Source organism: Tympanuchus pallidicinctus, unplaced genomic scaffold, assembly GCF_026119805.1.
Source record: "Tympanuchus pallidicinctus isolate F22 unplaced genomic scaffold, pur_lepc_1.0 scaffold18, whole genome shotgun sequence".
NCBI lineage: Eukaryota > Metazoa > Chordata > Aves > Galliformes > Phasianidae > Tympanuchus > Tympanuchus pallidicinctus.
In genome coordinates this window covers 10,838,466-10,854,304 of record NW_026294699.1, presented here as the reverse complement: position 1 = coordinate 10,854,304, position 15,839 = coordinate 10,838,466, and the positions used below count along the sequence as shown (strand labels likewise).

General features: G+C 44.7%; 1 protein-coding gene across 1 annotated transcript; it reads left to right on the top strand.

The window, feature by feature from the left end:
• Positions 1-382: 382 nt before the first annotated feature.
• ARPC1A (actin related protein 2/3 complex subunit 1A) lies at positions 383-15,642 on the top strand. The gene is made up of 10 exons (XM_052679436.1): positions 383-494; positions 3,721-3,797; positions 4,364-4,468; positions 7,087-7,309; positions 9,287-9,394; positions 12,228-12,440; positions 13,207-13,282; positions 13,469-13,662; positions 14,364-14,454; positions 15,251-15,642. Exons 2-10 carry the CDS (start codon positions 3,734-3,736, stop codon positions 15,287-15,289), a joined length of 1,113 nt encoding a protein of 370 aa, XP_052535396.1. The 5' UTR covers positions 383-494; positions 3,721-3,733; the 3' UTR covers positions 15,290-15,642.
• The last annotated feature ends 197 nt before the right edge of the window (positions 15,643-15,839 follow it).

Here is a 15,839-nt window from a genome sequence, read left to right as displayed (position 1 = left end):
CAGCCCCCAGCTGAACACCTCCTAAGACCAGCATGGCTCAGCATGCTCAGCAGCAGCTCCTCCACAGCTGCCCCTGAGGCACCACCGCTTCCCCTCGCACACCCTCGAAGCCCCGCACACACAACGCTCTCCCACGCCCGACACCCCGGCACCACGTGACTACGCCAACCCCTCACCGCGCACGCGCCTCCCGCCCAACCGCCTCCTTTGTGTGAGGCGCGGGCACGGCGCGCGCGCACCCCACATTCCTCCCTCCCGCCCTCCCTCCTTCCGCGCAGGCGCAGAGCGTGCTCCCGCCCCCACAGCACGGCGCATGCGCAACCCGCGGCGGGAGGCTGGCCGGCGGGCGGCGCGCAGGCGCAGTGCGCGTTTCCTGGCTCCCTTGTCAGTGCCGGGCCGCCCCCCCCACCCCTCCCCTCCGCCGCCGCCGCCCGGAGCGGAGTCGCGTCGACTGCCCAGAGTCCGCGAGCCCCGCTCCGCCCCCGCCGCCTCAGGTGAGTCCCGGCCCCGAGGAGCGGCCGTCCGCCCGCCCGCAGGCCCAGGTGCTGAAGGGATGGCGGCTCCCCGGCTCTCGACCGCGGCCTGCGGGCCCCTCGCCCGGCCCTGCGCTCGGCTCAGCGGGCGGGGCGGCTCCGTCCTTCAGGCAGCGCTCACCTGTGCGGGCCGGCCGGCACCGCCCGCTTCGTGCCGAGCTGCCGCCGCCCCGACGGAACGGAGGCTGGGGGTCCGGAGGGGATGACAGCGATGGGAGGCGGCGCTCAGCCGGCTGCTCCACGGGTTGTGGAGATAGGCAGAGATTAAAGGCGGCTCTCGCCCTCACTCGCTGTCTCTGATTCGGACGCATCTCCTCGCTGTTCATCCTGGGTAGCCTCGTGCTTCTCGAGAGGTGACAGCAGCTCAGGGGTGTTTGCCGTAGATGTGCTCTGAAAGCTCGGGCTGAGCGCGCTGGAGTCCTTTTTTCACCCAGCCCTTAAGTTGTATTTCGAAGCTCGAGGACAGTTAGTTTGCATTTGAAAGAAAAATAAAGGAAAGAGCCAAGAGAGGGTTCAGGGAAGAGCCACGAAGATGATCAGGAGGCTGGAGCACCTCCCCTATGAGGACAGGCTGAGGGAGCTGGGCTTGTTCAGCCTGGAGAAAAGAAGGCTGTGGGGTGACCTCATTGCAGCCTTCAGTACCTAAAGGGAGCCTACAAACAGAAGGGGAATCAACTCTTTGAAAGGGTTGATAACTGCAGGACGAGGGGAAATGGTTTGAAGTTGAGTAAGGCAGATTTAGGTTGGATGTCAGGGGAAAATTCTTTACAGAGAGAGTGGTGAGGTGCTGGAGCAGCTGCCCAGAGAGGCTGTGGATGCCCCATCCCTGGAGGTGTTCAAGGCCAGGTTGGATGGGGCCCTGGGTCCTAATTGTGGAGGTTGGTGGCCCTGCATGTGGCAGGGGGTTGGAGATTCATGAGCTTTGAGGTCCCTTCCAACCCTGGCCATTCTGTGATTCTGTAACAGTTATCACAACAGTGCCTTTCCTATGTGAAGTGCTGAGGTTGGCAGACAGGAGAACACTGACGGGTTACGATGCAGTGGTTGTATCAAGTCATTCAGCTGGTCTCTGAGAAGGAATAAATCTTAATAAAAATCTTACAAACGTATTTATCTCCCCAAAGGAAATAACATTGCAATGATCAGATGAGAAATATTTGTGCTTTTTGAGATTGTCATCACTCATTTCTTAATGAGCGTTACCAAACCCAAGCCAGCTGCTTGCTGCCAGTTGTGGCGCTTGAGAAGCCCAGCAGATGAGAACACATCACATCCCTTGTGCAGATGAAAGCTTTGGGAACAGCCTGTAGGTTAGTGAGCAAAAATCTCTGAACTAGGAGTTGTTAGGATGGGACAGCAATGCTTTGCAGAGTGCCAACCTGTGGAGAGAGCATGAGGACTGTTAGAAAGTGTTTGGAAATAGCTGCGTTCCTTGGGCAGCAGAGATTGGATAGTTTCACATTTTATTTGGAAAGAGTCAAAAAGGCTGAGCATTCCCTGTTGGTAGTAGAGCTCTTCAGCTTTTCCTGTATATGGAAATGCACTGCTACTGAACTGTTGGCATGCACTAAAGCAAGACTGTGGAAAAAGCAATTTGCAGTCGTGTTTTGCTTATGTTAACGCATGGAATCTCAAACCATAACTGTCCAAGGTCAAAGGTAACTTGGATTGTGTCAATGTTCTCACATCAGTAAAAATAAGTAGTTGTTTTTTCTTAGGGCTGCATGCATGTAGTGGCTTTATTTTATCTTTAGGATAAGATTACTAGAACTAAGAAAATCATGGCAGTTAAAATTATGAACTGGACTTGAAGCTCATTTAGCCAGAGTTCCTATTTTAAGTACATTTGATGAAACTGCAAATCGTGTCTCTTTATAACAACAGGGCTTAATTTTTTTTAAAGAAAAAAATCTGTCCAATTATTTGCATTGGTGAAGTACTGAATCATGCACAGAGTCCTGAGGAGAGATACTTCTTAAACTGGTGGGCTGCTACAGTTGCTCAGCTCTGAAAGGGGTTACTCAGCTCTCATTCACTCCTGAGTTTCTGTGGGACCGCCATTCATTTCCTGTTTGCTTCCAAATTCCTACCTTGTCCTGAAGTCTCCACCCTCTGCTAACATGGCCATACTTGGCTATGTTGTAATTTCAGGCTGCAATGGGTGTGGATGTCTTGGAGTGACATCACAGAGATGGTGCTTGTTAGATGTACGTGGAGGGGCAGGCAGACACTGCTATCAGCCGAGGATAAATTGCTACAAAACATGTGGAATACGTGAAAGGAGGAAGAAATGAAGAAATCCCAGTGGTGTGTGCTGAGCTGTGCACATTTCAGCTCTTACAGGTGACCTTGAGTTGTTACAGTGCTACCTGCCATCCATTTATACTGTCCTTGATTAACACAGGACACAGAGGTATGATCTGATATTTTAAAGAGCTTTCAATCACCTGCAAATGTTCAGCAGTAAGTTAGAAGAAAAACTCAGCATCTAGCCTGGTAAAAAAAAGTATTCACAAACCCAAAGAACTCAGTTTGTTCTTCCACTGTTTGAATCTCACAAGCATGAAAGCCATAAAGCAGGTAAGCGTTAGGATTAACTTGAAGAAATTAGTACTTAGTTCATTACTGATGTTAGTGGTTTTTCCCTAGGATACTTACAAACGGCTTCATCAAATGATACAGCAGCAGATTACAGTTACATATCTGTGCACATCAGTTTAGCCTCCTGATAGATGGAAAAAAAAAAAAGATTTCATTGTAGTGCAGCAAGCCTCAGTACACACCAGAATTTCAAATCAATTCATTAAGCTGTCACTAAGTTTCTTGTTTAAGTATTCTAATTCCACAGTTAAAGTGTTAGGTGTTAGATTTCATAACAGTGTTTCCTCATATGAGAATACAGTAAGAAGCAAGAGCATAAACCTTTTAGAGCAATTGCAATTAGCTGTAGCTAAGCAGGACAGTCAAAATTCATTGACCTACCAAAGATGTTGGGGCACAGGGGGAAAGGTCATAACCTGCTGAGCATCTGTCATTGTCTGAATAAATTGTCATGCTGAGCTGGAACAGCCTTTGTAGATGTTGAGGACTGATTTGTTTTAACAACCACTGAACTTTGAAGTGTTTTGTTGTCATTTTCACACCTTTCAGTTTTCCCCCCCCCTCCCCCCCAACTTTTCCAACATAGGAATTAGCTCGGAATGTCTCTACATCAGTTCTTATTGGAGCCAATCACCTGCCATGCATGGAACAGAGACCGTACTCGTAAGTGATGTTTTCATTTACTTTCTCAGCTGCTCTTTTCTCTGTGCTATCAATTGGTTCACCCTGAAGTGTTCTGGACCACGTTTAAGGAGGATGTGGTCAAATACACAGCACTACACTTAGAACCCAAGAAGCATGCTGCAGTCCTAAATCTGTTTGGATTTGAGACCCTTTTTTTGAAACTTGGACATTTAAGCAAATCCAGTCTTAGTGGGGTCCCAGAAAGTTTCGCCTCTTGGTCTGTACCCCATCAGAACATGTCCTTCTCATACTCTTTAACCTTTTATTTCTCTGCCCCAAGCCCAGCCTTTTCTTTTTATATAGTCTTCTACTGCAGCTGGATTGTTACATTCCAGCTGTGCTGTCTTTCTGTTCAGTGTACTCACAGTCATGTTATGGCCATCATTTTTTGATATTACCCAGCAGGGATGGTAGCCCTTGGTTTACAAAACCTATGTAATGCTCTGAAAGTTAAGAGTACAAACTTTAGACTGGGAAGTTGTTCCAAGTAAAAGGGTATTAAAGAAGCTTTCTGTACTAAGGGACTGTTTCTTTTCTTCTTCAAGAAATTGCCATTAGCCCTAATAATCATGAAGTCCACATTTACAAGAAGAATGGGAGCCAGTGGGTAAAAGCTCACGAGCTGAAGGAACACAATGGCCACATTACAGGTAAGTGAAGAGCAAGCTGTGCCAGACATTGTGCAGCAATTTTCCCTGCACCCTTCTTTCCTCAGCCGAGCATCTGAACAGGAAACCTGCAGTAAATAGATCTCTCTATATGTACGTATTCCCTCTTTATGGAGAACCTTGTGGCATTTTCCTGGCCTGCATGCAGTGAACTGTTGGTTCATGGCTTCTGACAGCAGTAAATCTTTTTTTAGGGATTCATTTCACCAAGTTTGTGTTGATACATTTTTCCTTTCCCTTTCCTACAGTACTCTGGCTTTAGGTTGGTAAGTGTTTTAAGTTGCCACAGATGCTGATGGAAACAGCCCTTCCCTTTCTCAGTGCTAATGCTGAGAAGTGCTTGTGTAGCATCCTCAGTGAGCAGGAAGAGCAGTTCTTTCAAGCCAGATGCAGGAGGAAAGCTTTAAGAACTGACTTGACTGCAAAGTAAAAAGCAAGACACCAGAAACTTAACTTTGGCCACCTTCAGGAGGAGATTGAATTCCTGATATTTTAACATTTCTTCACTGGTGGCCGTAGTTCGGTCTTACAAGATGCTACAGTCCAAAAGATCAAAGGAGTGGAAGGGTGATACAGGAATGGAACAACAAATGCACTACCACTACCACAAATACAGTGTGGAAAAGGAAAACAAAAGGTGCTCACCGGTCTCCGAAGATCTGGGCTCACAAGGAAAACTCCACAGGGGAGGGATCTCCAACCAGAGATCCTTTCCCTGTGGCAGTCAGCCCTTAAATGAGATCTAAGAGAGGTGCAGCCAGGCTCCACCCTTTCCTGTCACACAGCTGAATTGCCTTCACCTGTGCTCCCAGAGCTGACCCAGGTCCTTTCCCCAGGTGCTCAGTCAGTGGTTTGGGCCATGACTCAACAGTTCCCATACACAGAGAAAGGACAGTTCTGAGGTACAACTGCATTTGATGTGACCAGCCTTGAACTGAGGGCAGACAGTGAGCACTTTTACTGCAGACCCATCTGTGGATCCACAACAAAAGTGTGAGAGCTTCCACAAGTCAAAAGGTGTTAGTTTTAAAAATGAAATTGTCCTGTTTAGTCCTTTTTGTACACGTGGTACTTCAATGAGGAACTTCACCCTCTAAGGAAATGGAAGTAATTAATCAAAGAGCTTGCCCCAGAACAGCAAAATTCTATCCTCAGCTCTCTAATGGCAGAACTGTCTGCCTAACAGCATTTTGCAGGAACTTCATTCAGTTGATCTGGTTTTTACATTCAGAGAACAACTGTACTTGTTCTTTTGTGAGGAATCATTTGGGTTGAATTTACAAGCTATGTTCCATTCCACCAGAGGCTTTTCCTCTATATTTTACTTTTTACCTACTGATATTAGAGAGAAGCCAAATATTCATAACTTGGCAAAAGAGCTTGTGCTGCTTTCCAGCATAGCTGATACCTTTGGAATACTAAATGCTGCAGTTGTCTTACAGAGTGGACATGAATTGTGGTTACACACAGGAGATAGACTTATCAAACCACTTGTTGCTGACAGGAGGCCACTGCCACTCTAAATTCTCATCATAAGGGCTGAGGTTCTTAGTCTCGCCTTCTGGTGTCTTGAAGATTAGCAGAAAACTTTGCAAGAGGAGTGAATAAAGATCTGAGGCAAGTTCAGAATCAGAATGCTGGTGCTAATGCAAGGGAGATGTGGGAATGACAGAGACAGTAAAGAAGGGCACAGTGATCTGCCTTTCAAAAGCAGTGCAAGATTGACTCATAACTCTGGTTTCAGATTACCAACCACTTCAGAACTGAGCTTCTTAAGCATAACCCTATTTTGAAGCAGTGTATGAACAAAGTGATACAAATTAGTGCAGATACCCTTAATCCTTTTTTTTTCAGTTTGTGCACTTAGGGGATGTTTTTAATACAGAACGTGGGGAAAATAATTGAAGTACAGTTTTGTAGGAGAGTTAAGGATTGAACTATGCATCTCAAAGAAGGATTCTAAAGAAGGGATGAAAAATAACATTGCCAGGAGAGTTTCCAGTTGAGAACAACCTTTGCATAGGAAAGGGAAAGAAGCAATGGCAAGCTTATCAAAGTTTTGATTTGTTGCATTCTGTGATTTTTTGAATTCTGCTTTTGCTTGATAGACTTTCTCATGGCGCAGCTTAATAAATAAGCATGGAATAACTCAAAGGTTTGTAATGGTACATAAGGATCAATCCCTGCTAAGTGACAAAAACTCAACATCTTGTTAGCTGAACATTTAGATCAAACAGATGTTAGATGTTTGTGCTTCAGTATTGCTGGGTTTCTGCTGTCCATAACGAGCCTTGTGCAGAAGTCAGTGATTTGTGGCTGCATTTCAGCCAGCCTACAGAGCTCCACCTGTTGGTGAGCTGTTGCTAGCTTGCTCAGTGAGCAGATTCTCTGTTCAGAACCTCAAAGTTTGGGATCTGCAGTTTTGATGAAGGCTGGATGGAAGAGCTGATATCCATAACAGTTTAAAATGGCACCTGGAGAACAAGGGGAGTGCCAACATGAGACTGATAACTGTCTTTGTGGGAAAGAAGGCTGCAAGACTGTGTTGAATTACTATAAAGCAAATGGGCAATATTGTTAACACGAAGTCTGGATTGCAGGTATTGACTGGGCTCCCAAAAGCGACCGCATTGTGACGTGCGGCGCAGACCGCAACGCCTACGTGTGGAGTCAGAAGGATGGCGTGTGGAAACCAACACTTGTGATCCTGAGAATCAACCGTGCGGCCACCTTTGTGAAATGGTCTCCCTTGGAGAATAAATTTGCTGTAGGAAGCGGAGCTCGGCTTATATCTGTGTGCTACTTTGAGTCTGAAAACGACTGGTGAGCTGTTTGATTTTTGTTTGTACTCTAAGGGCTGCCTGGGGAAGCTTAAAGCCTGGAGATTGGTGGCAGTAGCCTAGTTACTATTTGTAACAATGTGATGGAAAGTACAGCAGTCACAGCAGGATGGCAAAGTCTTTGGCCATGGCAAACGGAGTCAAGCCCAAATGCAGTAGCCACAAAAACAAAGGAAGAAAATTTGCTTACCTTTGGAAGGCCTCCAGCAAGAAGAGATCTCCAGCAGGATCCCCTTGCCTTTGCTGCCAGCCCTTAAATGAGGTCTGGGAAGGGGTGGATCCTGGCTCTACCCTTCCAGTCACTCAGATGCACTGCACACACCTGAGCTCCCCTGCGTTGGCCCTGCCTTCCCACCAGGTGCTCAATCACTGCTTCAGGCCCTGACTCAGCATTTCTACACTTAGCATAGCTACACTATTTTACTAATTCTAAAATCTTCTGGCAATAAAGAGGAATAGGCTTCAACAGTTCTTTCATGGAAGTCTACATTTCAGGGAAAAGGTTCTTTCTTTTACCTCTTCACTGTAGTGTAGCACCTAAAGGCCTTTGACTAAGTCTGTTTCCAGGTTACATGTGTTGGCATAGGTATCGTTGACTGCCTTAAACTGAAGTTGCTCTTCTAAAAGCACAAGAATTTCTGCAGAGCAGACACCTCTTTACCACTTGTTTTCTCCTGCCCCACGCTCCTTCCTGACTGAATAAAGAGCTTGGTCTTGCATCTTCTGTACTGGATCATTTCTTGTCAACAAAAAATTCAAATCTGTCAGGTATCTCCAGGCTGGTCCAAGAGCAGACGTTCAAGGTGGTCATTTAGCTGTTCTGTATGCTGTCATTTGTTCTCACACAGTTCATAGATCTCAGACAGGAATATCACAAATATTTCTATCACTGATATTATCTTTGGAAAGTTGGAGCTTCTGATCTTCAAGAGATCTACATTTGTAGCTATCTGTATTGGAGCTGCATTTTCCCATATCCCCTGTAGGTGCTGATAGGTATGTTAGGTATCCATTAGTTTGGGTTGTATTAACATTTGTGAAAACACAGGTGTGTGTTCCCACCATTCTGTGTACAGTATCCATGTGAGGATGCTAAACACAGAGACCATCTGCAAAGTTCACTTTAAAGACTGTTTGGGACTTTTTTGCTTTCCAGTTTATTCAGTTCTTAATGTTTTCTCTGCCTCACTTGTCTGTAGAAGAATCAAAATTCTCCTGTGTCGAAGACAAATAATGTAATGTGATCCTTAGAACTGCTGATGGAAGTAAACAAAGAAAAACCACCATCATCCCAAAGGCCATGCAGTGAATAACAGATTTCCCCACTACTTTGTAAACAGTTCAAACAAATTCAATCTGCTGATACACATTTAAGTTAGTGCTCATGCATTCAACAGTAGGACCACTTTTTACTGTACTTCAGATAACTGAGATACAGACTTTGGCTTTATTGTTGGCAGTTCACCCATTGATGTGTTGGCTTTTGTAGCTGTTGTACTCTAGAAAAGTTGGAAGAAGCAGGAGAGGAAGTGCACTCAGTGATGTAACAAAATAATGCTGCTCAGCTCTACGCCGTGGCCAAAACTGAGTTCTTGTTCACCAGGAGGAAAGAACCAAGCAATTACTGTGCAAAATTCATGTCAAGGAATTCAGTCTGATGTATCATAAACATAAATTAGAAGATGAATTAGATTCAGAGGAAGAGTTGCATATTTAATGTGACTTTGTAGTATTTAAAACTTTGATTAAGATAACAACATGAGGTTCATAGACAGTAAAAATATGCAAGGAAATGGGCACAACCAAAGGCATAAAATATGCAGGGCTTGGGCATAATATGAGTTTTCTAGCAAAGTTTATGTTCAGTCATTGATAAGAGGTGGTGCTTTTGAGGTGTATTTCTTGGGTTTTGAGGAGTGGCTAAAATATTTACATAAAAATCTCATCTTTTTTAATGTAGGTGGGTGAGCAAGCACATTAAAAAGCCCATTCGTTCTACTGTCCTCAGCCTGGACTGGCACCCCAACAATGTTCTGCTGGCTGCTGGATCCTGTGACTTCAAGTGCAGGTGGGAGAAAATAAAGCATCTCTGAGTGAGTTTGGCTCACTGGTTCAAGTGAGAAGCAGAAGCATGATGACTGTGCGATTGCTGTCGGAATAGAAGGCAGCTCATCACATAACGATGTTGTTACCAAAATAAAATGCCCAGCTTAAGAGACATTGACTTTGGTGCTGCTGCATGAATGCCTAGGGCTGCTAACATTTATCTCCTGGGGGATTCAACTGAGTTTAATGAGCTGGTGAGTTTCTTTACTAGCAGAGCATGGAAGTGCTGCTGTTATAGGTGTAATGAGTACTGGGCTTTTAGTCTGAAATTAGATTTACAGATGCTATCTGGTAGGAATGTACCACTGCTCATTAGAGTTTCAGAAGCTGTATCCTAGTGCTGCAGCTTGTCTCACCTTTCTCTTCTCCGAGCCGCCGTTCACCAGGCTGTGCTCACCTGGCCTCATGAGGAATTGATGCACCTGAAACTCAGGGCAGCAAAGCACCATTATTGCAGAGCAGGCTGACGTTTGAGATGGATGGGTTGTGAAGGCACACCGTGAGGGATGGGTTCTGCAGGTTGCTTTGTGCTGACTTAACTGGAGTCACTGCACCGAAGCTTGCATGGGAGCTGCATGCAGTGATTGACGTCAGTTCATATTTTACTTAATCACTTGTCCTTGAATAATAAGAAAGCTTATTTTCTTAATTTCTTTATGTAATCGTGCAATTTTGCAGCTTCAAAATGCATACTGAGAATAACTGAGGAGTGGGAGACGGGGGAGGGGCTGACCATGGCGTTCCTGGTTTCGGAATGAAGGACATGCATCTGAAGTCAATCCTTTGTTACCTTTCTATGTAAGCAGAGATGTTAAATGGCAGCTGGGCAAGAGGAGGAGAGTCGTCTCCCCTTCCTGCCTTATCTCCAGTTTTAATTACATGAACTGTGAGCGTTTGCTTCCGTTCCCAAAATAGTGTGGTGTAAAGGACTCGTTCATCTTCTAGAAGCAGCTGCTGTTCACATGTGGAAATTTTTTCATATGTGTTCATAAAGCATCTTGGGACTGTGATGTTATGTCAGCTGATCTGTGTATGTCCTGTAATTTGGACTTCAGCTCTTTTGTCTCTGGGCTTTGCTCAGGAAGAGTGTAGCCTTTGCTTGATGATGTCTAAAGATCTCCATAATTCCACTTCCAGGGAACATGCAATTACACTGCAGTTAAAGATAAGAAACATACGTGGGCTGAAGTATGCATCTGTTCTGATAGGTGGTTCTGGAGAAGACTAGGAAATGGATCTGCTGGAGACACTGCCAGCTAGGAAGCAGCTGAGTTTGGAAAAAAATGGAGGGCAGAAGAGACTCCAGGTTGATATTCAGCAGTTTTTTGGAGGCTGGATGAGCTCCTCTTGCATTTGTCTTTAGGAATACATACTTGTATATTATATAGAGGGTTAATAGCATTGGTGATAATTGTATAATCTTGCTGGAACAATGTTGCTATGGGAATGAAAGTCATTTCCCAGTGTTCTTTGAAGGCTGGGGCCTTCAAGCTGAGGTGGTTCTGAGAGGGAGACTTCAATAAGTGAAAAGATTTTTTTTTGCCAACAGTTCTGTTCAAGGTCTCTTACTACTTAGGAATGATTTTTTTCTGCCTCGTGTCAAAGGCTGCTGCTTTAAACATCTTGTCCTATTTCCATACATTAGGAGAGCCATCCTATCTGGTGGCTCTATAATATTAAGTTTCTGGGAGGATTATCGTTAAATTATATTTAAACTGATAGAGCTGAGCATAAATTCTTACTTAATTCTCTGAAAATCTGTGCCTAAAATAGCTGCAGTTAAACCCTTCTCATTCCAAACGAACAGCTTTATTTGAATGAACTGAACACAGACACTTTTTGAAGTCCACATTCCACACTGACAAGATTAAAAGTAGAACTTTGGATGGTGGTGGCATGGGAAGCAACTTTTCCTTCAATTCACTGTAGAACAATTTCATTTAGTTTGGCTGCAGCCATGAATGTTTGATGGCTGCTTTTCCTTCTTCCTGGAACATCTCTGGTTGTAGTATGGCACCACTCACTTGCTTCTCCTGTTCAATGGACTCCAATCCTGTGTGTGTGACGTGCTGGCAGCTTCCATGGCAACAGTTGGGAGCACCATGCTGTGGCAGGTCTGAATCATGCAGAAGGAATCTGATGAAAGGAGGAGGGCTTCCTATTTAAACATATCTTGAAAATTGTAGTGCTGGGAAAAAAAACAAAACCAACAGAAAAAACCAACCAACCAACATAAGAACACTGTGGTATTTTGTGCTTTCAAGGCATTCCTTCCATAAGGAGCCAGATTGAGGTGGTTCAGAGCCCCTGTGCTGGGAGCTGAACATCCATTTTCTTTCTTTGAAATCCTGCTAAACAGTGAACGTTCCTAAGAAGTGGGTGGTTTTCTATTGGTCTGTGTGAGAACATAATTATTATGTGTGGTAGCTCTGGGTTTTTCTCTAACTGGAGAAACTGACTCTGAGAGCTAACAGCACTGCAGAGGGATGAAAGGGAAATCAGCACAGCAAAATTGTCAGGACGTTGTGTGTTTTTGTGCCATCTTCTGGAAACAAGTGGATTAGAATAGAGAGAAGCATTTGTGAGAAAGCAATCTGCATTACACCCTGCTGCTGTTGCTTTCTTCTGTATACTGAAACTTCCCAGCCTGTGTGGATTACTGTTAAAAGACACTGTACTACTTTATTTTGGGAGAGTTAGAAAGCATCCAGTTGTTTCCCATGTGAAATGTGTGTGCAGCTGCCAGCTGGTTCTTTTTTAATGTCTTTGTTCATGTAGAAATCTTCTATTTGCAGGGTGTTTTCTGCTTACATCAAGGAAGTGGATGAGAAGCCTGCCAGTACACCGTGGGGCTCCAAAATGCCTTTTGGGCAGCTGATGTCAGAATTTGGGGGTGCTGGCAGTGGCGGATGGGTGCACAGTGTCAGCTTTTCTGCCAGTGGTAACCGCCTCGCCTGGGTCAGCCATGACAGCACTGTGTCAGTTGCTGATGCTTCAAAAAATATGATGTAAGTCTGCTCTTACTGTTCTGTGTTGGACATTAGAAGGAAGCAGTGTGTGCAGTGTTGTGCTTGCAGCAGCAAGAGGAGAGCTGGGACTCCTGTTTCCACTTTACTGCATGTCATAGCAGCCTCTTTGAGGCCTGCATAAATAAGGTAGACTCCTACAATTCTATATTATGTATAATTCAAGTTGCTTTTAAGACATCTTCAGTGTGGGTACAATCACTTGCTTCCAGTCCATCAAAGTATTTAATTAACAGCTCCTCCTTGATCTTAAGAACTTCTCAGTCTCCATGGTTTTCTAACTGAGGAAGAGACTGTGTGTGCATTTTGCTGGCACGGGTGGATCATCCAAGTACTGCTGTGCTCAGCTTTGACTTCTGATTCTGATGGCCTTAGCTGTGCAAGTAACTGGCTAAGGATATCACTAAGTATAGATGGCTCTACAATTCCTTTCTCATTTATTACAAAAATCACAAAAACTGACCTAATTTAACACCCAGACTTTTTCCTTCCAAAGAGCTGATGCTGAGGACTGAAACATCAAGTGGTTTTATACTGTAGATCCAACTAATAGCCTCTTGAATTTGAACCTTTTTTGGGGGGGGAGGGGAATTATTACGGATTTCAGCCTTCTGGTGTCACCTTGGGACAGCTGAGCTCCACTGAATTCTATTCCAGTAATGCTTGTCTGGGAATTGTCTCTTATTTTTTGCTGGAACCAAAGATGAGCGGTTTCACTGAAGTCCTTAACAAATACTCTTGTGTTCAGGGTTTCGCAGCTGAAAACAGAATTCCTTCCACTCCTGAGCGTGTCATTTGTCTCTGAGAACAGCGTGGTGGCAGCTGTAAGTGTCTTTATTTTCTCCTTGTAGAGTGTTGTAGTGTTTTGGAGAGTGAGAAAAGCACCATGAGTTGACAAGTTAGCGATAAGCAAGATCTCCATGGTGTCGAGCGTTACGTTTCTGCAATTAACAACAGCAGAACAAGAGAAGCTCTGGGTCTTCACATGCTCTCCCGGTGTGTGGTTGCAGGGCCACGATTGCTGCCCCATGCTTTTCAACTGTGATGAGCGTGGCTTGCTGAGCTTCGTTTCGAAACTGGACATTCCAAAACAGAGCATCCAGCGCAACATCTCTGCCATGGAGCGCTTCCGAAACATGGATAAAAGAGCCACCACAGAGGATCGTAACACCACCCTGGAGACTCTGCACCAGAACAGTATAACGTGAGTGTCTTGGCTGTCGAGGTGAGGGCCAGCAGGGCTCCTCATCACTGTGGTTTCACAGGATGAACCACAAACCTTGAGGGCTCGGATTTGCCACGCCGGATGGGTGTAGCTGGTATCCCGCATCCATTCCAGCCTTTCAGTAACACCTGTGTGTTTCTGGGAATTGTGGAAGCTGGTAAAGTTAATTATTAACACTGCATGCATGCTATTCCTGTTAGCTCGTGTTTAATGTGTTCTGCAACTTGGATGCAGTTTATCTTATCAAATATGTGAAGAATTCACAAGAGGTTGGTAGTACTGCAAAGCACAGTTAGTAGAATTCACCTGGAACGGGAATTCACATCTCAGCTTCTTACTTGTGATGTTACTTCTCTATAAATTTATTCATCAAAAAGGATCGATTCAAGCTAATTGGGTAAAATACTCTTATATCTTAAAAGTGTTTGAGCCTAGAAGACGCAGCATTCCTGAAGCAAACTGTCTTTATCCGAGGAAAATGTTTAGTCTTCAGCCACTGATTGATAAGGGCTTTCAGCATCCTCTCTCTGCTTATTTTCCTGAAGCACCGTGCCAAAAATGTAGCATAAGCTCTGCTATACTGACGTCTCCCTTTGGAAGAGTAGCAGTTGATTTCAGCCCCAGCTTTCTGGCTCTCTGGGATGGGTGTCTGCCTTACGGCTCTCGCTCTCTGCTTGCAGCCAGGTGTCCATTTATGAGGTGGACAAACGGGACTGTCGGAAGTTCTGCACCACGGGCATCGATGGAGCGATGACCATCTGGGACTTCAAGGTATGCTCCTGCTGCTGCCTTTGTGGGAACTGCTTGCAGTGATTCCTTTTCCAGTCTCTAGCATCAGTTTCTGGGGCGCAGCCCTAGTTTGAGTTTTGCTAGCAGGAAATAGGAAATCCAGGCTGGGATACCAGGAGCATTAGTGAACTCCATGAGCAAGGCAGAGCCAGGACCCAGCTTAAATGCAAAGATGTTTTGCTTAGTAGATGGTACTGATCCAGACTTATTTTTTTAATGAATTGCTTGCTGTACCTGCAGTCATCCCACGTGTTCTTTGCTTCTCCAGCCTCTGCTTAGCCACAGTGGGGCTGTAGAACAGCTTTTAATGTGACAAGGCTCAGTGTCTCTCCTTGTTCCCATCCCTTTGGACTCTGCTCACTGTCTTTCTGCAGAACATGCTCCTGCCATCTCTTAATTAACTCATCAGGGTAGTACATAGTTACCTCAAACAATTAAAAAATACAGTAAGCACTGTATTGAAAACCTCCAACACTGGCTGTTAGGACAGTCATTACTTACATTGTATCATGCCAGAATGCTTTGATGGGGGTAGAGGCCAAAGGAGAAACTGAGGTCATGTGTGAAATGTTTTAATGCTGCTTCAGCAGGGAGGGGGTGGAGCTGTTGATCCACGTGTGAGAGTTGGAAATGAATGCTTTTAGTGCTGCCTGGCTCCTGAATCAGAGTCATCTCAAGCCTTGTCTATGGCTCCTTCCTCCTTAACATCAGCCTTTACAAGGAGATGCTTAACACTGCTTATTCAGCACGTTGTCATTACGGTTTTCTCTCTTCCAAGACCTTGGAGTCCTCCATTCAGGGTCTACGAATCATGTAAAGATGGATTGCCAGCATCTAGCAGGACAAACTGCTGACAGAATGCAGCTCCCACGTCTGCACAAACCTGAGGAGGGAGGACAAAGGTGGAATGCTTGGAAACACTGAGAAAGAACGGCTTGGCAGATTTTCTTTTGAATCTAAATTTGGTGAATTGTGTTGGTTTCAAAATCAGCTGTGATTGTTCTTTTTTTGTTGTTTTATTTTTATTTTTTGGTTGGTTGTTTCATTCCATTCTTTACCAAAGCTGCTCCTTAAGTAGTTTATTGCAGGAAGTTATGAATCACTAACTTAAAAGGGGAATTTTATGTAAATTGTCTGCTAGAAATAATAATAATAATAAAAAAAAAGAAAAACAGATCCTTTGTGTTTTGGTGCCCATTAAGAGTGACTAAAAAGAGGATTTTGTAAGAATGATCTCAGAGAGCATAAAATCCTGACCTGGTGTTTTATGGCCTCAGAACAGGAAGAGTTCATCTTAACTGTGCTGCTTGAAGTTGGCAGATGAAGACCTGGAGCTGTGATGGTCTGGATGTGAAGGCTGAGCTGGG

Excerpts from the sequence above, each read along its gene's own strand:
- ARPC1A (XM_052679436.1), top strand. The coding sequence starts at position 3,734 with ATGTCTCTACATCAGTTCTTATTGGAGCCAATCACCTGCCATGCATGG. Across the intron at positions 7,310-9,286 it reads TTTGAGTCTGAAAACGACTG|GTGGGTGAGCAAGCACATTA; the intron begins GTGAGCTGTTTG and ends TTTTTAATGTAG. Across the intron at positions 13,663-14,363 it reads CTGCACCAGAACAGTATAAC|CCAGGTGTCCATTTATGAGG; the intron begins GTGAGTGTCTTG and ends CTCTGCTTGCAG.